Source organism: Gopherus evgoodei, chromosome 1, assembly GCF_007399415.2.
Source record: "Gopherus evgoodei ecotype Sinaloan lineage chromosome 1, rGopEvg1_v1.p, whole genome shotgun sequence".
NCBI classification, from domain to species: Eukaryota; Metazoa; Chordata; order Testudines; family Testudinidae; genus Gopherus; species Gopherus evgoodei.
The window spans coordinates 210,478,866-210,499,485 of NC_044322.1; the positions used below are offsets into that span (position 1 = coordinate 210,478,866).

The following is a 20,620-nucleotide window of genomic DNA, read 5'->3' on the forward strand; positions in this document are numbered from 1 at the left end:
CCTTCTTGAATTGTGGACAGCGGAACAGGACACAGTATTCCAGCAGCAGTCTCACCAGAGCCAAATACAGAGATAAAATAATCTCTCTACTCCTACTCGAGATTCCTCTGTTTATGCCTCCCAGGATTGCATTAGCTCCTTTGGCCACAGTGTTGCACTGGGAACTCATATTCAGCATATTATCCACCACGACCCCCAAATCTTTTTCAGAGTTTCTGCTTCCCAGGATGGAACCCTCCCATCCTGTAAATATGGCTACATTTCTTTCTTAGATGGCTACATTTACATTTAGCCATATTAAAATGCATATTGTTTGCATGCACCCAGTTTACCAAGCAATCCGGATTGCTCTGTATCAGTGAACTGTCCTCTTCATTATTTACCACCCTCCAATTTTTGTGTCAGCTGCAAACTTTATAAGTGATGATTTTATGTAAGAATCATGGGGGGGGGGCACACCCTGGTGGGAAGTTCACAAGGGAGAGTGCATCTACCCCTCTGCTGGCTTCTCTAGGGGACTCAGCAGAGCCCCAGTCCTTTGAGGGCTTGATTTTTCTTCTAGCTGGGTGTGGTGGCAGGGGGTGCAGAGGGCCGCTCCCTTCCTGCCATGCATGCGTTCTGGGCTTCATGTATCAGTGCTTGTGACAGCAGTCATAGGCACCAACTCCGTGTGTGCTCAGGGGCTCAGGCACCCACAGAAAAAATAGGGGGTGCTCAGCACATACCAGCCACAGCTGTTTGACAGGGCCACCAATCAGCTGTTGGCAGCTGGCAGAAGGCACTTGGCGAGGATGGAGAGCAGTGAGTGGCGGGCAGGCGGGCTGGGGGACCTCAGGGTAGGGGGCGGAGCAGAGGCAGGAAGAGGCAGACCAAGGCCAGGGCCTCGGGGGAAGGGGCAGAGTGGGGGCAGAGCCTCAGGGCAGAGTGGGAGTGGAGCACTCACCGGGAAAAATAAAAGTCAGCACTGGTGACAGCAGTTGTCTTTTGCGTGGATACCTCAGAGTAGCAATATGTATTAACAGCTACTCAGGTCTACCCGACAGCTCAGGGGGTGGTGGCTATCTTGCTGTGTTGTTTAATGGCACTGAACAGACTTCTACTCCTTTGCTAAGGGGAAGCCAACAGCTCTGCACTGGAGGATGACTGGGTCAGAGAGAAGCAGACGCAGTGAATAGCTAGAGAGACGTCTGTCTGGGGCAACAACGCAGCAGGGTGTGATAGAGGATGCTGGAATCTGATTCTCCTGTGGCAGAGTAACAAAGAGGAGGCAGTTTGTGCTGCAGGGGCTGGCACAGACCCGGTACTGGCTACTTGCGTCCGTGCTTCAATGACACGTATAGAGCTTTGCAAGAGCATGTCCTAGCCATGGCCCCGGCCCACACCAGAACACCTCCTGCACATGGGGCTGCTGTGGGAACAGCATGGAGCTGGTGGAACCACCTCTGTACCTGGGCATAGGGGGCCTTATGCCTGCCATGTGGCCCCTTGGCACCAAACTAAAGGAAGTTAAAAGGCCAGAAGGGGCCCCTAGTGACTATTATCACACCATGCAAGCCCCCATGGATGAAACCACTGGGTGAGCTTGCAGTAGAAATATTGTCACTGCTATATTTGTGAGTTGCCTTCCATCTCCATATTGTTTTTAACTAAAATATTGCATCTTCCCTGCTTCCTTATCCTGATCTCCCAGATCCTTTTGTGAGGGCTGAGACCTGACTGTTCCTTCACTTCATTTTCATCTCAGTGGAGACACCCAGAGTCCACAAAAATCCAGTTCAGCTTCTTCTCCTTCCAAAGATATGTACCCATATTCCTTCCAGAGGGACACAGAAATCCAGGTTAAGTCCTTCCCTTTACCAGGGCTAGACCCAGAATCCATCTCAAGAGAGCACAGAAATTCAGTCCTGCTTCTTCTCATCCTCCTTATTCCAAGTGGATTGACCAAAAGACCCGGGGAATCTCTTCCCAACATCAGAAACTGGTACATACTTCATTACTTAGCTGTGGTTATCATAAATGAAAAGCGTTAAATCCTGAACATGGAATTTTAAGCCTGATAGGAATGGATGCCATGTACATCACTAGCACAAGTCCCATACCTCACTCCACCCCACCTCCCAATATACACAAATACTAAAACTCTTAGCCTTTCTATAGACCCATTTTCCTATGTCTAGAGCTCATGTGAAATCCTCTGAACATCAGCTTCTCCCCTCCAAGTCACTGAACCCTAATGAATCAACACTCTCTTTAACTGGTGCCCTCAAATCGAAAGACTCCCTGGACAGGCTAATACTGCTGTGTTTCCAACACGTTTAATGGAGCTGATAACAGACTATGGGAGTGAAAGACCAGAATACAAAAAGGAACACTCAGACATCCCTTGTGCGACTGCAGGTGAACAGAATGTGGTGTGGAAGGTGTCCAGCCATCACACTTCAGTCTCATGCAGATACTTCATGTGCTTGCAGGAGTGTTGTGTGGACATGTTAATGAGTGTCTTTCTGGTTAGAGGTGGGTGAGCATACACTCATGCGTGGATCTTCCTGATCAAAACCAGCTGTTGTGCCCTAGAGTTCTGGGGTCTGGGTGGGAGCCAGAGGGGCTCGTCCTTTGAAGAGGGCACAGGGGTAACTCCGGGTAAGGCTTCCAGAAGCTGTGGGAGGAAAAGGGGGGAAAAAGAGGCTATTACTATTACAGCCACAGATCTTATCCATTTGCCAAACTCACCCAGGAGATAGTGTGGCCTGGTGGGGCCCACAGGGCACCTTACTGTTTTCCCTCTAAAATCAGTTTGTAAAATCTGTGTCATTCATAGTGACACAACAACAAACCAGTGTGCATAGCCCCAGTTTTCATGAGCAACCCTACACTAACAAAACACTGATTATCCCAGAATACTCTATGGATGACTGGAGAACTGATTGCGTTCTGCCATGAGGGTAACGGACAAGTGAAACCTGAATGAAAGATGAAGTGCTTGTCATTTAGACTGTTCAAAACTTTGATTTTCATTTATTTCAGTTTACACCTATTTAATTCAAATGCCTGACAGTTAAAAGAAAAGCCCTTATGTGAAAAATTCACCATTCCTGGCTCTTTAACAAGGACTGAGAAAGCTCCAAATCCACATCCTCTAAAGCGTCCTTCAACAAAAACAGGGACTACCAGACCTGCCATTCCTGAGATTTCTAAGCTAAAAAAAAACAAGCAAAGGGAATAAACTTGGTTTGAGTTTGGAGCTTGTTGTTGCCTTGTTGGTTGCAGGGGCGGCTCCAGGCACGAGCACGCCAAGCACGTGCTTGGGGCGGCAAGCCACTGGGGGCGCTCTGCCGGTCGCCACGAGGGCGGCAGGCAGGCTGCCTTCGGCAGCCTACCTGCGGAGGGTCCACTGCTCCCGCAGCTTCGGCGGACCTCCCGCAGAAGCAGGCTGCCTTCGGCAGCTTGCCTGTGGAGGGTCCGCTAGTCCCGCAGCCTTGGCAGACCTCCCGCAGGCAAGCCGCCAAAGGCAGCCTGCCTGCCATGCTTGGGGCGGCAAAATGCCTAGAGCCACCCCTGGTTGGTTGATGGTTTTTGACAAAATCTTTGCAGGTCATCTTTATCCCACATAAAAGAAGTAAAAATGGGCACCCACAAAGCCCCTTTTCAACACTGGAGATACATGGGATTGTGTGGAAGGCAAAGGATGGGCATTTAGCTCATAAATTCAAGGTAAGGTTGGAAAACAGGAAGATTTAAGTCCTGCAGATAAAGTCTTTGTTGTTCTCATGTGGTTTTTGAAAACGAGTAAGGAAATTGATCCAGAATAACCTCTCCACCCCAACACACACATCTTCTGTAAATAAAAGCAGCCATCTAGTCTCCGAGGTTCATTTCATTTTCATGCTTCAACTAAGACACTGTACCATCACCATTGGAGCAGAATGGCTTGCACTGGCGTACAGTGAATAGCACTACAATGCCAGGACTAGCACTGAAGGACAATGACCGGCTACTGGATGGCAGTGAGAGAATGCAGTGAGTGGCCCTCGGAGTACAGAGACTGAGCACTGGAAGGCAGCGTCTGGCCCTTGGAGTGCATTTATTGCTACCAGAGCACAGTTGCCGGGCACTGGAGTGCAGTGATCAGCATGCTGGGGATGTGGCTACACTGCAGCTGAAGGAATAATTTCCAGCTTGAGCAGACATACAGAAGCTGACTTCAGCTGAGCTAGTGTGCTAAAACTAGCAGCGTAGCTGTGGCAGTGAGGGCCGCAGCATGTAGAATCCCATTGAGATGGCAGGCACACACTTGTGGCAGCTAGCCCATGCCACCACGGCTATCATTCTATTTTCAGCATCCTAGCTCAATCAAGCCTAGTGCAGGTATGTCTATCCAAGCTGGAAATTCCAACCCCAGCTGCAATGAAGGCATAGACCACTCGTGCCTCTCCATACTAAAGAGGAGGACACATGACTGTCCCACGTCTCCTCTACCCAACAACCCCCCAGCCCTGTGCCCAGCCTGGGACCGCTGCACTTTCCTTGCCCTTCCAGAGTTACTTGTGGGGGAAGAGGGGGCTCTGTCCTTCTCCCACTGTGCCTCCCTTAGGCATGCTCGGCCACTCTCCCTGGCAACCAGTCCGGGGAGGGGAATGGGAGGGAGCTGCTTCTCACGTGGCTGAATCTGGTTGCTCTGGGTCCAGGGTTGCCAGGTGTCCAGTTTTTGACCACTGACTGGGCTGTTAAAAGTCTGGTCAGTGCAGTGGGGCTAAGGCAGGCTCCCTGCCTGGCTCTGCACAACTCCCGGGAAGCTGCCGGTATCTCCCTCTGGCTCCTAGATGGAAGGATGTCCCCGGGGGCTCTGCACGCTGCCCCCACCCCAAGCACTGGCTCTGCAGCTCCCGTTGGCCAGGAACCATGGCTAATGGGAGCTGCAGCGGCGGTGCCTGCAGATGGGGCAGCGTGCAGAGCCGCCAGGCTGCACCTCCGTATAGGAACCGGAGGGGGGACATGCTGTTCCTTCCAGGAGCTGCTTGACATAAGCACCACCCAGACCCTGCAACCCTGATGCCCTCCTGCACCTCAGCTTCCTGCCCTAGCCCTGAGCCCCCTCCCATGCTCTGATCCCCTCGTTCCCAGTCCGGAGCACCCTCCTGCATCCCAAGCCCCTCATCCCCATCTCCACCCCAGAGCCTGCACCCCCAGTCAGAGCCCTCACACCTCCTGCACCCCAACTCCTGGCACCAGCCTGGAGCCCTCTCCCACACAGTGAACCTCATTTCTGGCCTCCCCCCAGAGCCCGCACCCCAAGCTGGAGCCCCGTCCTGCACCCGAACTCCCTGAGTCAGTCCGGTGAAAATGAGTGAGTGAGTGAGGGTAGGGAGACTGAATGACAGAGGGAGGGGGAATGGAGTGATTTGGAGGAGGGGCCTTGAGGGAGGGGAGGGGACAGGACAAGGTTTTGTGTGAGTAGAAAGTTGGCAACCCTATCCAGTCACTACCTCTGTGCAGCACAGCAGCTGCCTGAAAGAGCCTGGGTGGGGAGGTGGCGGCAGCAGCAGGCCACCCCCTGCCCAGGTCCATCTGCCAGGGACAGGGGCTGAACATGCTGGGGGCAGGTGCAGCAAGAGAAGGACAGAGCCCCTCTCTCCCCACCCGGCAGGCCAAGCAGAAATGGGGGGAGGGGCACTTGATCCCGCATGCCCCTCCCACACGTCGCCTAGGGGTATAGGTGTACCCTTAGTTACTGGCCACAGAAAACCAAAGGATAGCTACCGCAGTGCAGTGGCTGGAATCAACATTCAGCAAGGGGCTACATGTCGCGCAGCTGGGAATTTAAGCCTTGATCCTTTAGCTCAGAATTTCCAGCACCAATTATTCCAGCATCCTTTTTGTGGACAAATCTCTCCCAGCTTCCTTTAGCCTGACCGAACCCCAGCAATTCTTCCTTTGCAGAGTGAGGAATGGGTGTGAGGAAGGAGCTTAGGAAGACAGCGTGTTACTCCCATGCACCAGTGGCGGTAGTGAGGCAGGGAAGCCCAGTGCATTCCTGTAATGAGACTCATGCAGAGGGAAATCCATGACATGCGGCCACCATACTCATCTCCTCTCAGCCAACCCAGGAATGTTTTAAAATAATGGCTATTGGAACATGGGAGCCTTGGCCAAACCCTTTCAATGTGGCTGAGTTGAGTCTAGGTAGAAACACGGGGGCAGATTCTCTGCTGTGCCTCACAGGCAGAACAGCCCAGGGATAGCAGGTGCAAAGGTAGCTTTGAACCATCCTTGTGCCCCTCAAATCTTGTGCCAGCTGGGGCATGGTGCAGCCCTAGTCTGCCCTCGGGCTGTTCCAATTTACAGCAGCCTTATCCAGATCACCTGTGGCCTATCCTACAGCTTGAAGCAGCCCACAGTCTCCATGGTGCACAGTGCAATAGACCACCCTGCTCCTCACCCACAGTATGGCCCGTGGCTGGGGCTGCGAGACGGACAGCATGGGATTGACCTTACACTGCTCATGCATAGGGTATTCTCCCCTCCACTGGCTGTGGTACCTTTACAGCACCTATATGTCACTAGGATGACAATTCAGAGTACAGGGCAAGGGACAGAATCAACCCCAAGCATTGCTTGTAAGCTGTCAGTCTCTCTATTCCAAAGCCTGAGCTGACACTTCTTTAATTCATCTTGGTGCACAGCCTACCCTATCGATAGAAATGTTTCAGTTCTCCACCTGCCATGCATTTGTCTGGTGCCCTGGTGTCTGGCCTTAGCCTGTCCTCACTGATATCAGTGTAAGTCAGGAATAACCTCACTGAAGTCAACCGAGTAACACCGGGTAAGGCAGTGTGAGGACGAAATCAGGCACGCTGGGCCAAAGCTTGCCAGTGGTGACACTCATGCAATCCCACCAAAGTCCTGAATCTTACTGAATTCACTGGAGTTGATCTTTTGTGACTGAGGACACAATTTGGCCTTGTGTGCTTTCTGGGAGCCACAGAGAATTCAAGAAACCCCACGGAGAAAGCCAGTGTTTGCATTCCCTGAAATTTCCCAAGCTCCCTTTAATTCAAAAGCATTCATACCTCACTCTCCTCTGCATTCTTTATGGCCCTGACAGAGTCAGAAAATCTGTTTACTTTCTGCCCTGTTGTTTTGTTCCAGGCCACCTGCTTGGGTACTAAGGAAAATGACTTGACACCATTCAAATTCCTTATAAGTGTCTCTCCTTGTTGTGTCTCCATTCTGCCTCAGCTTTACACCATTATTCAGTGTCACGTACCCTCCTCCCAAGATGCTCTGCTTGACCTAAGATTCTCTCAGATCTAGGGATACTGTACCCTGGTTGTATAATGTTATGGTAAACTGAGGCTACCAGAGCCTGGAGTCAGACCTTTAAAACAGGTTCTTCAGGAAGATTCTGTTATCAACCTTCTCAGGGGAAATACATCTGACACAGCACATCTCATGAGATTCTGATGAGGAAGTGTCCTGAGAATGCTGTAGTTTGGAAATTTCACAACAGTCTTTGCAGCCTTTACTGGCACGGCAGCATTACCTCAGCTGATTTATTTTGGTAAGTAACAAGATCGTTGGGTGATTTCCCTGAAACTGGGATTCCCCTCACGCCCCAAAGCCCAGCTCTACATGGACCAATATCTTGCTGACGAAGTTAACTTTAATAGGAAGCTACCCAGTGGGAATTAATGACACGAGCAGGTCACCTTTCTTTATTCCTACTTAGCAATTGGGTGCCTGTTTACACAGTGCCCAATCCCTAAAGACTGAGTGGAGGCTGCCAGGATTCATGCCATTTACCAAGTTTGCAAGGAATCAAAGCATGAGCAAACTGGCCAAGGATTGAGACGCTTTAGCCCTCCCCTCCCCTAAGCAGAGTTAGTGCTAAGCTTTGCACAGTCAGTCCCATTAGCCATCGCCTCCAAGGCCCAGGCACAGAGGGAAGTGTTTCCTTCCGCAGGCAAGCGAGTACTTACATGGGGATCCCACACAGGGTGACGTGTGCCCACGTTAGAAGTGCCCTCACTTCATATACTCCCCTTCGCTTACATAGTCCATAAAAGACCCTGATAACTCAGCAAAATCTTCCAACACAAGACTGGTAGAGTCCTCACCCAGCAGGGCACTGTCAGGCCGCGGCATCTTGGGACGGGCAGAAGGAGGAGGAGGAGGGGCTGAGGTAGCTGTCTGGACAAAGGTAGACATCGGACGATGGGGCATGGCCCTCTCCTCCCACTCATCCAGCTCCTTCTCCGCCTCAACCTGTGAGGAGGCGGGTCCCAGGACGTGGTGGAGGCTGGGTAAGCGGATGTCAAAGCGCAGGCCGAACTTAGCGAAGAGCTTATCGTTGAGGGCGTACAGTTTCTCCGAGATGTCGTAGCCGAGGAAGACGGAGAAGAGGCGGGCGATGTAGCGATCTTTTGCCAAGAGGAGGTAGAGCTTCCTCCTTGGCCAGGTAATATAACTGCAGTCCGTCTCTGCTGTCAACGTGACCTGCATGGGGAGGAGCGGGGAAATGAGCACAATAAGCCACACTGATGAGAAGACTTTGGTTCTATCACTTTAAAGTGTGGTTCTGCTCTGAAAAGGAACTGTGGTCTCTCTTCCACCACAGAGCTGCTCCCTGTGTGTAAGAGAGTAGGTGCTGCTGAGTTTACAGACTAACGAGGGCTTTTATTGCTTTTCAAGCCTGTTTTCTCCATGCAGAGCCAGTATGACCCAGAGAGAGGGAGCTGCAGTCTGCTCCTTCCTATGCATCATTAACACAACTGTACAGTGAATTCCACTTGCAGAGCCAACCCTGCCACGCTCTCATCTTCAAACTATGCCCCATTTGTATCTGTGCAATGCCACTGAAAAGACTAGGGTAGCGCAGGTGGCATTGTGAGCCTTACTGTTCTGCAGAACCGTTACTACTGGGGAGAATGATTGGTTTCAAGGGGGAGAGCTACATATAAAAACCAGTGGCTCCGTATTGCCCTTGCACAGCATTGTAATGGGCTTCCCCTCACTCGTTGGCTGGATGCAGGTGTGCGTGCTTTCAGAGTGGCTGGGAAATGGAAAATCAAACAAAGCTTTCTTTTGGAGGGCAACACCACTTGTCACCAGCTTGAGGGAAGGCAGGTGCTGCAGGCTGCATTCAAGTTTGCTAGATTGTTTTAGACAATCAGGTCTCTCAACTCATTCCACTGGATACCCCTCAGGCCACCACCTCTGGGGCAGAACACAAGAGCTGTTTAACAGTGCACTGCAACATATCCCAGTTCAGGACAGCAAGAGAGAAAGGCTAGCGAATGCATTTGATACTGTGGGGGGTACTGCAGGAAGCAGAGTAAAATTATCTGAGTTGGAGGTTGGCCAGAACATTAGGGGTATAACTTGGTTGTTGTTGCAGAAAGTTTGTGTTTTTTAAAATCTTGCCCAGGGGAAAACAGGTACTTTTTTGGGCTGTGGAATGGGGAAACATGTCAAAGGACCAAGCCCTCTTAGGCTGGAGCAAAGTGTGGCACGTCAAAGTGTAACTGAGACACAGCTATGTGAACAAGTGTTACAGCTGGGGCAAAATATCCTGGGGCCTCCCTGTGCGCTGCATACGCAGGAGTCTCCTTGGCCAGGAACCATGGCAGGGACTGCTGGGAAGCCAAACAAGGCAGTGTGTGTCCTTGGGTTTGATATTTAATGCCACCGTCATGCAAGCAGCTGCCTTATGAAACATAGGACGTAGAATATGAGAACTTCCCTGAGATGGGCTGCGAGTGGGTCAGGATCATGCCGAAACTTAAAGGGATAAAGCCTCATTTTCCTAACAATCAGTTGAATCCCTCTTGAACCAGCATCTCTTTCTCTGACAATGCATAAAGTAAAATAGAGTAACAACCACCCCTCCAGCCCCGAAGTCCTTACAGGGCAGACAGACCCACTCACACTCTCTCTCTCACTGCCCCTTAGGTCAATGTTCTGGTAAATACTGTAACTATGAAATCTGATCCAGTTCAGACTGCGAGCCAGCTGCTCTCTGAGTAGAAGACAAATCCAGGTCAGAATCCAGGCGGCAACCAGATCCTGTCACAGCTAATTAATCTTCTGCCATTCTCCATTCTGCACCAAATTGAAACAATTGAGCCCAACAGTGGAGGGGGAACTTAGGCAAGGAAATTCCCCCTCCCTCCCCTCAAGGAAGGCCCCAAATAGAAATGTCTGCTTTTATCCAAAATGTTTTTGGAGCAATCAACTATATCTGGAGAAATGGGGTTGGGGTCATCTGGGGAGTTACAGAGTGTTTCACACCATGGGACTGAGCTGAGATTCAGAAAGGAGGGACCGACGGGTTAAATGGATTAAAAAACTGCATGTTGCGGTATGTGGTGCTGGCTAAGCAAAAAATAAACCCTTCCCCAGAAATTGCCCACTTAACTTTTCAGACCAGAAAGCACCTCAGGCAGCTTTCCAGGACTAATGTCATCAGACCTGTCTTTGCCACCCTGAGTGGGACGCCACACTTATAGGGGACGGCATGGCCACTGTCCCCCTGCTCAGCTCACATATGCTGTGCTAAGAATTATCGGTAAGCTGCTATTGTAATCAGAAGCTCAGCAATAATATGGAAGGTCTCCTCGTGCAATATACCAACCATCGGTTTATCAGATTCATTTTTCAAAGTAGCTTTAACAACCCACTCACTCACAGTATGTGAACCACATTCAGGTCTGACCTCAGCAGGAAGCTGACTTCAGTAGAGTGGCACCCATTTGCCGCAGGTCTGAATTTGTCCCTCTCTGTGGAAAGGCGTTACTCTCTGCTAACCTTGATTACACTCCCAGGCAATTAGTAAAATCACATTGGACATGTCCTTTCTGGCATATTCTAGGTCCTGGCCATTCATCTACTGACTGGAATCAGCCTACACCCGACTGCAGAGAGATGAACCTGTCCATCCACTTAATAACCTTCCTGCAGAATGGGAGGGACTTGATTCGATGGTGTTGATGAGATACACGGATGAAAACAAAAATCAATACATTTAATTGCTACAAATAACAATGAGTGATTCAGTCCCAGGAGAATCCCCCATGTCTTAAGGAGGGTTTTTGCAATTTGAAGGTACAGTAACTAGATCTGAATATAAAACATCCCCTTTCTCTCTCCCCACTTCCCCTCCCCCAGCTTCCCGGTCTGAGAATCATCACTATCATCATTAAAAACTCAGATCTTTGAAAAATCAGGTATTTATGTCTTTCCTGTCACAGTCATCCTTTCCCACAGCAGCAGCACACAGATCTGCAGTTCTTGTGAGGTTTCCCCTCTCATTGTGTAACACATTAATGCTGGTATTAAAAATCGCCATAATGGAAGCAAAACAGTGATCCATCTAGTTCAGTGGTTCTCAAACTTTTGTATTGGTGGCCCTTTTCATATAACAAGCCTCTGAGTGTGCCACCCCCCCGCCCCCCGCTCATAAATTTAAAACACTTGTTTATATATTTAACACTATTATAAATGTTGGAGGCAAAGCGGGATTTGGAGTGGACACTGACAGCTCGTGACCACCCATGTAATAACCTCGCAACCCCCTGAGGGGTCCCAACCCCCAGTTTGAGAATCCCTGATCTAGTCTAACATGCTGTGTCCCTGCCAATCAGAACCAGATCAATGATACTGCTACTCTGGTATCCTATGGACAACCACAGCCAATGCTGGGTGTTTCAGAGGAAGGCAGAAATATGATAATGCAGATCATGCAATGTTGTACTATAACGGTGGAGATGGGGGAGGAATGTCTTCCAGACCTAGCCGCGTGACCTGCTGAGAGCTCAAAGCCTGAGGATTAACAACGCTTCTCTGGCCCTCTTCATTACCTTCCATCTTCCTCCTCTCCACTCTCTGCTGCACATGTACAAAGCAGTAAAGCCCAAGTCTTAGCAGTAGAGCTGCCAGGTGGTTGCGCTGAGTTACCTGGAACGTTCCCTCCTCAGAAGGTCGCAGTGACTCCCACTCTGGGGAGTCCAGGAACTGGTAGGGGAAGACATAGTGCAGGAACTGTCCATCCTGGCTCACTCTGACCCTAGACAGAGAACAGGAGAATGACGGGCTTAGGCCAGAAAAGGGCTGGTAGGTGAATCAGTGTAACCTGTACAGAATCTGCTCAAAGAAGCTACATGTACTCCATCCCATTGTCAGTGCAGCATTGTTCCCTAGAGTATATTTGTCTGGTGTCTTCTCCAGTCTAGTTACAAATGTCCCAGTTAATGAAGCTTCTATCCCTTCTCTTGGGAAATTGTTAATAGGCTAATATCATAGATCTCACTGCTAGTATGTCTTTCCTGACACTCAGCCAACATCTTCCCTCTCTTAATGTCATCACACTACTCCTTTGGCCCATTCTAAACCATTCCTCCTGTTCTGGGGGTTTCTCCTCTTCAGCTACTTGGAGATGGTTAGTATGATTGCCCCTTAGCCGTCATCAGGACAAACTCTTCGTACCAATTTCTTTTCACCGCTCCTTCCAGCCCACTGACCATTTTTGTTGCCCTTTCCTCAACTCCTTTCAACTTATTCACATCTTTCCTACACCAATACCCAAAACTAAACCCAGGTGTAGTTCCATCAGGGCCGTATAAGAAGGATCTCTGCTGCCATGCTCCATGGCATGATGCCTCTATTTATAAAGCCCAAAATCATATAGGCTGTTGCTGCATCCATATCATGCAGCAAATTAATACTTTGCAGCCCACTATCATTCAATTTCTTTTGGCTTCACTGCTTTCATGTATCCCTCTCCCTTATTGCCACTGCAGCTGCCTAACTAAGTTAAGGTCAAACTTGTGACCAGCGCTGGGTCAAGCCTGCAAAAGGGAGAAAGCCAGGTCTTGCAGTTAAGGCACCGGATTTGGAGTTTGGAGACCTGGGTTTTGTTCCTGGCTCTGCCATTGACTTGTGTGTGCTGGGGCAAGTCTCTTCCCTTCTCTATGCCTCAGTTTTCCCATCTGTACAATGGCCATACTGATTCTGCTGTCTCCCAGGGTAGCTGGGAGGTTCAATTCATTCATGTTTGTAAAGTAGTTGGAGCTCTTGAGATTAAAGGAGACAGAGAAGGGCAAACTATTATCTGAGCTTTCTGATCTGAACTCTGTACTTCTGAGGCTCCCCTCTTGCTGCTTTTAGACTATTGCTAGTGTGGCACCCTGAAATAGCCTGCACAATAATGAAATAGTCAAGGCCCCTGCACTCCCTTTCTGTACAATAGCATGCAGAGTGGAGCACAGTAATGCTCCATTGCAGCCTTTCCCCCATTCTCCTGCCCATCCCCACAGCCTGCAGGGATAGAAAGGTCTGGCATGGAGAGGCCAGAAGAGGGAACTAGGGGTCCAGCACTAGACATGTGGAGCACATGCAGCTGGGCTGAGACTCACCCTTCATGCTACCCCCACATCCATGGCAGTATTGCAGGACCAATAGCTCTGATGTAATTAGCTAACTTCCTTCAGCAGCACTCTGACCCCATGAAGGGGATTCACAGAGCACTCAGTGGGAGGTAAGACAGTATTAACTCTCCACTGACTTTACCAGTAGGTTAGCTACAGTTTTGAAGCAGGCTGCTGGATGCAGGTTGTTGGCAGGGGGACAGACATTTGGCAGTACCCTCACTTAGCCACTTTCTCCCACTGCATTTTCTCTGTGGATTTGCTCCCCTTCACATTGTGCAGCAAGGGGCTGCAAGCAGGGCAGGGGAAAAGAGCATATGGGCCTTAGTCACTGACTTTTTCCTTATTCAAAGGGAGCACAGTTATCTACCACACCCCAACCCCCCCTTAGCGTAACCTTAAACCAGAACCCTTCCGCAGTTAAAATGGGAGACATGGTCTGAGCTAAGCCCTGGGAATTAGGATTCCTGGCTTCTAGTCACGGCTCAGCCACCACAGACCTCCTGTATATGAACTAGAGTTTTGCCACTCTAGGCCTCAGTTTCCTGTGTAAAATGGGGGAGACATTACATAAATACCTCACGGTGGGACAGGGTCTAAAAGCTGTTTACAAAGCAAGTAAAAATATAAAGAGCTGTACAAGCGCTAGTATTTTGACACACAGCTCAGACTACGAACAACACGCTCCGTAGCATAAGGCACCCTCTGAGTCCACAGTGATTAGGTTAGGTCTGTTCGATGAGCCAAGCAACTTCTGGAAGCTTTAACAATCACTGTTTGATGTGCTTTGAGATCCCCAAATGAAAGGTCTTAGCTAAGTGTAGAGTACTAAATATTATATTTGTTGTCTGATGAGCCTGCTATGCTCTGCAGTTCTGCCCAAGATGATGGAGGAAGGTGACAAACAGGAGGAGAAGGAAGAACATTCCCCAACACACCCACCTGTCCAGTAGGAAGAAATCATGGAAAGATTTGTGAACAGTTTGATTGTATGTGGGCTTAGTGTAGTGAACCAAGAAAGAAAGAAATCGGTCCTGAACTCTTTGCAAGTCCTGAAATCCTCCTCAGAGCAGCAGGGCAGGAGTTGGGACTGCAGCACCAGATAAATGATCTGGTGAGTTACAGACAGTTGGAATGTCAAGCAGTGTTCTCAGCCCACCCCAGCCAAGCTCATTACCTCACCCAGGGGATTCTGGCAGGCCATTCTTGGAACTAAAAGTGGCTCCCTTTGATTCTTTCCTTTCACTTGATCTGTTTCATTTTGTGTTGCTGCAGAGCGGCTGGCAGTGGGAGGTAACATAGGCTATAGCTACACAGCAATGTAAGCTTAGTGTCAGGGAACCCTGGGCTTGAGTGTCTACATTGCATTTTAACCCTAGGTTGTGAATTTTCTGACCCAGGCTCAAACTTAGGGCTCTGGCATCCACCCTGCAGAGCATAGACCTGAATCAAAGTAAAGTGCCTAGCATCTCCCACATGGCGACACTCTAGCCCTTGGAATGGGCCTCACTGTGGGAAAACTCGACTGCTCACCCTGTTTCCTAACTGTGGTGGGGCTATTGATGCCCATAACTTGATTTTAACAAATAGGGAGGAACTCTAGACTTGATTTTAACAAATAGGGAGGAACTTGTTGAGAATTTGAAAGTAGAAGGAAGCTTGGGTGAAAGTGATCATGAAATCATAGAATTTGCAATTCTAAGGCAGGGTAGAAGGGAGTACAGCAGAATAGAGACAATGGATTTCAGGAAGGCGGATTTTGGTAAGCTCAGAGAGCTGATAGGTAAGGTCCCATGGGAATCAAGACTGAGGGGAAAAACAACTGAGGAGAGTTGGCAGTTTTTCAAAGGGACACTATTAAGGGCCCAAAAGCAAGCTATTCCGATGGTTAGAAAAGATAGAAAATGTGGCAAAAGACCACCTTGGCTTAACCACGAGATCTTGCGTGACCTACAAAATAAAAAGGCGTCATATAAAAAATGGAAACTAGGTCAGATTACAAAGGATGAATATAGGCAAATAACACAGGAATGCAGAGGCAAGATTAGAAAGGCAAAGGCACAAAATGAACTCAAACTAGCTATGGGAATAAAGGGAAACAAGAAGACTTTTTATCAATACATTAGAAGCAAGAGGAAGACCAAGGACAGGGTAGGCCCACTGCTCAGTAAGGAGGGGGAAACAGTAATAGGAGACTTGGAAATGGCAGAGATGCTTAATGACTTCTTTGTTTCGGTCTTCACTGAGAAGTCTGAAGGAATGTCTAATATAGTGAGTGCTTACGGAAAGAGGGTAGGTTTAGAAGATAAAATAAAAAAAGAGCAAATAAAAAATCACTTAGAAAAGTTAGATGCCTGCAAGTCACCAGGGCCTGATGAAATGCATCCTAGAATACTCAAGGAGTTAATAGAAGAGGTATCTGAGCCTCTAGCTATTATCTTTGGGAAATCATGGGAGACAGGGGAGATTCCAGAAGACTGGAAGGGGGCAAATATAGTGTCCATCTATAAAAAGGGAAATAAAAACAACCCAGGAAACTACAGACCAGTTAGTTTAACTTCTGTGCCAGGGAAGATAATGGAGCAGGTAATTAAAGAAATCATCTGCAAACACTTGGAAGGTGGTAAGGTGATAGGGAATAGCCAGCATGGATTTGTAAAGAACAAATCGTGTCAAACTAATCTGATAGCGTTCTTTGATAGGATAACGAGCCTTGTGGATAAGGGAGAAGTGGTGGATGTGATATACCTAGACTTTAGTAAGGCATTTGATACACTCTCGAATGATATTCTTATAGATAAACTAGGAAAGTACAATTTAGATGGGGCTACTATAAGATGGGTGCATAACTGGCTGGATAACCGTACTCAGAGAGTATTGTTAATGGCTCCCAATCCTGCTGGAAAGGTATAACAAGTGGGGTTCCGCAGGGGTCTGTTTTGGGACCGGTTCTGTTCAATATCTTCATCAACGATTTAGATGTTGGCATAGAAAGTACGCTTATTAAGTTTGCGGACGATACCAAACTGGGAGGGATTGCAACTGCTTTGGAGGACAGGGTCAAAATTCAAAATGATCTGGACAAATTGGAGAAATGGTCTGAGGTAAACAGGATGAAGTTCAGTAAAGATAAATGCAAAGTGCTCCACTTAGGAAGGAACAATCAGTTTCACACATACAGAATGGGAAGAGACTGTCTAGGAAGGAGTATGGCAGAAAGAGATCTAGGGGTCATAGTAGACCACAAGCTTAATATGAGTCAACAGTATGATACTGTTGCAAAAAAAGCAAACATGATTCTGGGATGCATTAACAGGTGTATTGTAAACAAGACACGAGAAGTCATTCTTCCACTTTACTCTGTGCTGGTCAGGCCTCAGCTGGAGTATTGTGTCCAGTTATGGGCACTGCATTTCAAGAAAGATGTGGAGAAATTCGAGAGGGCCCAGAGAAGAGCAACAAGAATGATTAAAGGTCTTGAGAACATGACCTATGAAGGAAGGCTGAAGGAATTGGGTTTGTTTAGTTTGGAAAAGAGAAGACTGAGAGGGGACATGATAGCAGTTTTCAGGTATCTAAAAGGGTGTCATCAGGAGGAGGGAGAAAACTTGTTCACCTTAGCCTCCAATGATAGAACAAGAAGCAATGGGCTTAAACTGCAGCAAGGGAGATTTAGGTTGGACATTAGGAAAAAGTTCCTAACTGTCAGGGTAGTTAAACACTGGAATAGATTGCCTAGGGAAGTTGTGGAATCTCCATCTCTGGAGATATTTAAGAGTAGGTTAGATAAATGTCTATTAGGGATGGTCTAGACAATATTTGGTCCTGCCATGAGGGCAGGGGACTGGACTCGATGACCTCTCGAGGTCCCTTCCAGTCCTGGAGTCTATAAGGAGCACACAAGTACATAAACTGCACGATCAGCTTCCTGGGTGGCTGTCTCAGTAGAACGACAGCAGTTTTGAGAGGGCCTTATACTGAACTATCATCTTATCTGAGAATTGGGCTCCCCACCTCTAGGCTGAGTCCCATGGCAGGACAATGCCCGTGGGCACTTGCTCTGATGATAACTAGGACATCAGTCTCCAGGGCTGTTAAACGATTGCCAAGAAACTGCAATTCTGAATTTTTTAACTGGGCTGTTTAATGAAGGTGTTTTTGTTTGGTTGGTTTTTTATCTATCTTTATCTGTTTGTTTTTAAGTTTGACATAAAATGAAGGTATCGCAGAAAACACACACACCCACCCAGCCTGGCTGTTGCCAGCTGCAGATGATGAAATGCATCACCCAGGGCTTGAGGTGTAGTGTGCTCCAGCACTCCTTGGATCCCTTATTCCTGCCCCTGCCACGCTGTGGGAGGCAGGAAGAAGGGATCCTCAGGAGGCTGTGGGGAAGTTTTGGAGCTGGTTCCCCGTCACCACCCTGCAGTGCACCCTGCGGAGTGCCCCTGCATACACAGCCCCAGGGAGGGCAGGGAGGAGGGTCCCAGGAGCAAGGGCCAGAGAACAGAGTGGGACCAAGCACCACCCTGCAAGGAGGGGAAGCAACAGAACTCCCAGCTCAGCATAGCTGGGGGAGGGATGATGCCAAACATCCTGGTGAGCAAGAGCCTCCTCCTACCTGTCGGCTTTGCTCCCTGCTCCAGGCAAGCTCCACCGGAGCAGGAAGTGGGAGCATGCTCAGCCAGGCAGTAATGACACTTCCAACCACTGTGCTCCTCTGCTGACAGGAACTCTAGGATAAATCCAGAGGACTTGCAGGACCCAAGTCAAGCCGGGGCCACGTGCACACAGGAAAGCAATAGGGCTCAGCCCCTAGGTCCCAGCTTACTATGGGCTCAGACTCTCCTGCCCTGCACCTGAATTCTTGGTGAGCACATTTGCAATGTGGATGCAAAGTGGTGGGGGGTGGGGGGGTTGGTTTGAGCCCATTTCAGATCCTGGCTTAAATTACTGCATAGACATACCCATAGTGCTACTTTTGCTTTTCTATATTTTAATATTTTGAACTGAAAACTAGACATGCTGCTAAAACTACTTCTTTGCCCAAAGCAAGTAAACCTCACAAAGTCCTTCCTCATTAATACAGTCAGTGCACTACACTACCTAATCAGAGACTCAGGTAGATGGAGGAATACAGTTATGTGCAGTGGTTCTCAAACTAAGGTCTGTGGATGTCCAGTGGTCCATGGAACCCTTCTTGGTGGCCCACAGAATGAAGCAGCATTGATGGATTTGGACAGGAGGGCTGTCAGATGAGGTGGGATCATCAAAGGATTTTTCTCTTACCAAACGGCCCAGTTGTGAACCACTGGCTTTGGGAGTGAGAGATGGAACATTCCCTTCTAAGCTTTTGGCTGAGACAAACTGGTGAATTTCAGAGCAGTTCCTAGGAGATAGGCACCCATGTCACAAAACTTACCATTGTAAGTGGTACCCAAGGAACCACAGGATCAAAGAGGCTTCTCTGCCTTCCTCCAGCAAGCTGGTAAGGAAGAAGCTTCACTACCACTGTCCAGATTGTACCTGTTCTATCAATAGAGGCCTTCAGACTCCAGCACTGTAAATCATCACCTCCCATCAGTACTAAGATTGATTTAAAAATGGCAGGGAAAGAGATTAAAATCATCCCCACATATCCCCAGGAAGACCGACCAGGCACATTCATTGTTGCTAGCTCAATTCTACAAAACTATCCCTAAATATTAAGGTGGATCAACATTCCAGGGCTGGGAAATGTCTTGTCAGGACAGGGAACAGCCTACCTGCCAGAGAGCAGCAAAGACAGGCAGTTGATGGGCGTCTTGCCCTCCACAGCGTAGTTCTGGTCTCTGGCCAGTGACAGGACCTTCTCTTCACAGCATTTCACGATCTCTTTGTAGACCTCAAAGGGCACCTGCAAGGGCTGGCAGAGGGTCTTGTAGAGGAGGTCAAACTCTTCCAAGAAGGTGTCCTTGTGGAGCCGATATACCAGGTGAGCCAGCTGAAGTACGCAGGCCATGACCAGCAGCATATTCCAGATGAAGATATCTAGTCCACAGGCATTCAGCCAGCCCCATAGAGCATAGCAGATGTAGCCAGTGGCCAGAAGGCTGAAGATATAGATGGAGCCAAAGATCCCACTTCCCCCCATGTAGCCTAGGAGGAGGATGCAATTGCCCAGGTGATAGGCTGCTCCCTCGTCATTCTGCTTCCAGCCCTCGCATAAAGGGGGCTGAAAAAGTAGCTGGTCCCAAGGGGAGCTGTTTCTGCTCATCCTTCCCCTTTCCCCACCCTCCCAGCCACCCTGCTTTACAAATGTATTGTCAGACAAAAATTACAGATAGCTGTAATCAGAGCCGCCTGGCAGCTCCTCTCCCTGGAGCTCACTGGTCCCACTGGACCGCCCTTCAGAGCAACACTTTAAAAATAACTTTAAACTTGTTCGTATCAAAAAAACAAACAAACCCCAAGCCAGAGAATCCAAATGGCTTATCTTTCTCTTTGCTGTTGGTGAGGTGCACGGTCCTGCCAGATGGCTTCCCCCACCAACTGCATTCAGGAGAGAGAGCAGGGAAAGAGGTCCAAAGAGTTCAGTCACAGAGTACAGAGAGGGCTTCAGCTAAAGAACTAATCAGAGAATGGGACTGGAAAGAGCTCCTGTTGCTTTCACTCTCCCCAACTCTCCAGGAGTGAAAATAGAGACTGTGAGAGAGCAGCAGGGAGACAGAGAGGGAGGGGGAGCAATGGGCACTTGTGTTGAATTTGGAATGTATATCACTTGGCAACGGAATGAAGAGAGACCCCAAATGGATAACCATGTTTGGAATTGAAATCCAAAGAGCAAAGCCAGTGAGGGGAACAGAGAACAGACTGGCACTGACCACTTAACATAACTTAGAGAACTAGATAAGCCCAACACGGAGATGAGAAAGGAGAAAAGTAGCTAGTTTATCACAGTGTGGGGGGGGGAGGGGGGGTGCTTACACACTAATCCTCACTATTGTTTTGGGGCAAAGAAATGTCCATCATATTACAAAACCAGAAAGTCTACCTCCCTGCTGGGCGATGACTAATAGCAATGGGAGGAAGCTAGCAAAGGAAAACATAGTCGAGACATCAGGAAATGCTTTCTAGTGAGGAGACCTGTCCGACTGTGGCATAGCCTCCTAGGGGACATGGTGGCAACTCCATCATGTGGGACATTTAAACTTAGACTG

The 20,620-nt window shown here is 48.8% G+C and overlaps 1 protein-coding gene across 3 annotated transcripts; it reads right to left on the bottom strand.

Annotated features, from left to right (window-relative positions):
• Positions 1-403: 403 nt before the first annotated feature.
• On the bottom strand, positions 404-20,110 carry POPDC2 (popeye domain containing 2). Of its 3 annotated transcripts, none has more exons than XM_030534074.1 (4): positions 19,187-20,110; positions 11,953-12,061; positions 8,115-8,493; positions 404-2,656 (listed from the first exon to the last, which is right to left on the bottom strand). In XM_030534074.1, the coding sequence occupies exons 1-4, from the start codon at positions 19,675-19,677 to the stop codon at positions 2,571-2,573; spliced, it is 1,065 nt and encodes a 354-aa protein (XP_030389934.1). In that variant the 5' UTR covers positions 19,678-20,110; the 3' UTR covers positions 404-2,570. The 3 variants fall into 3 exon arrangements, with proteins under 3 accessions (XP_030389934.1, XP_030389944.1, XP_030389923.1); XM_030534084.1 differs by having other exon boundaries at positions 404-2,646; positions 8,036-8,493; XM_030534063.1 differs by having other exon boundaries at positions 2,576-2,656; positions 7,977-8,493.
• Positions 20,111-20,620: the final 510 nt, after the last annotated feature.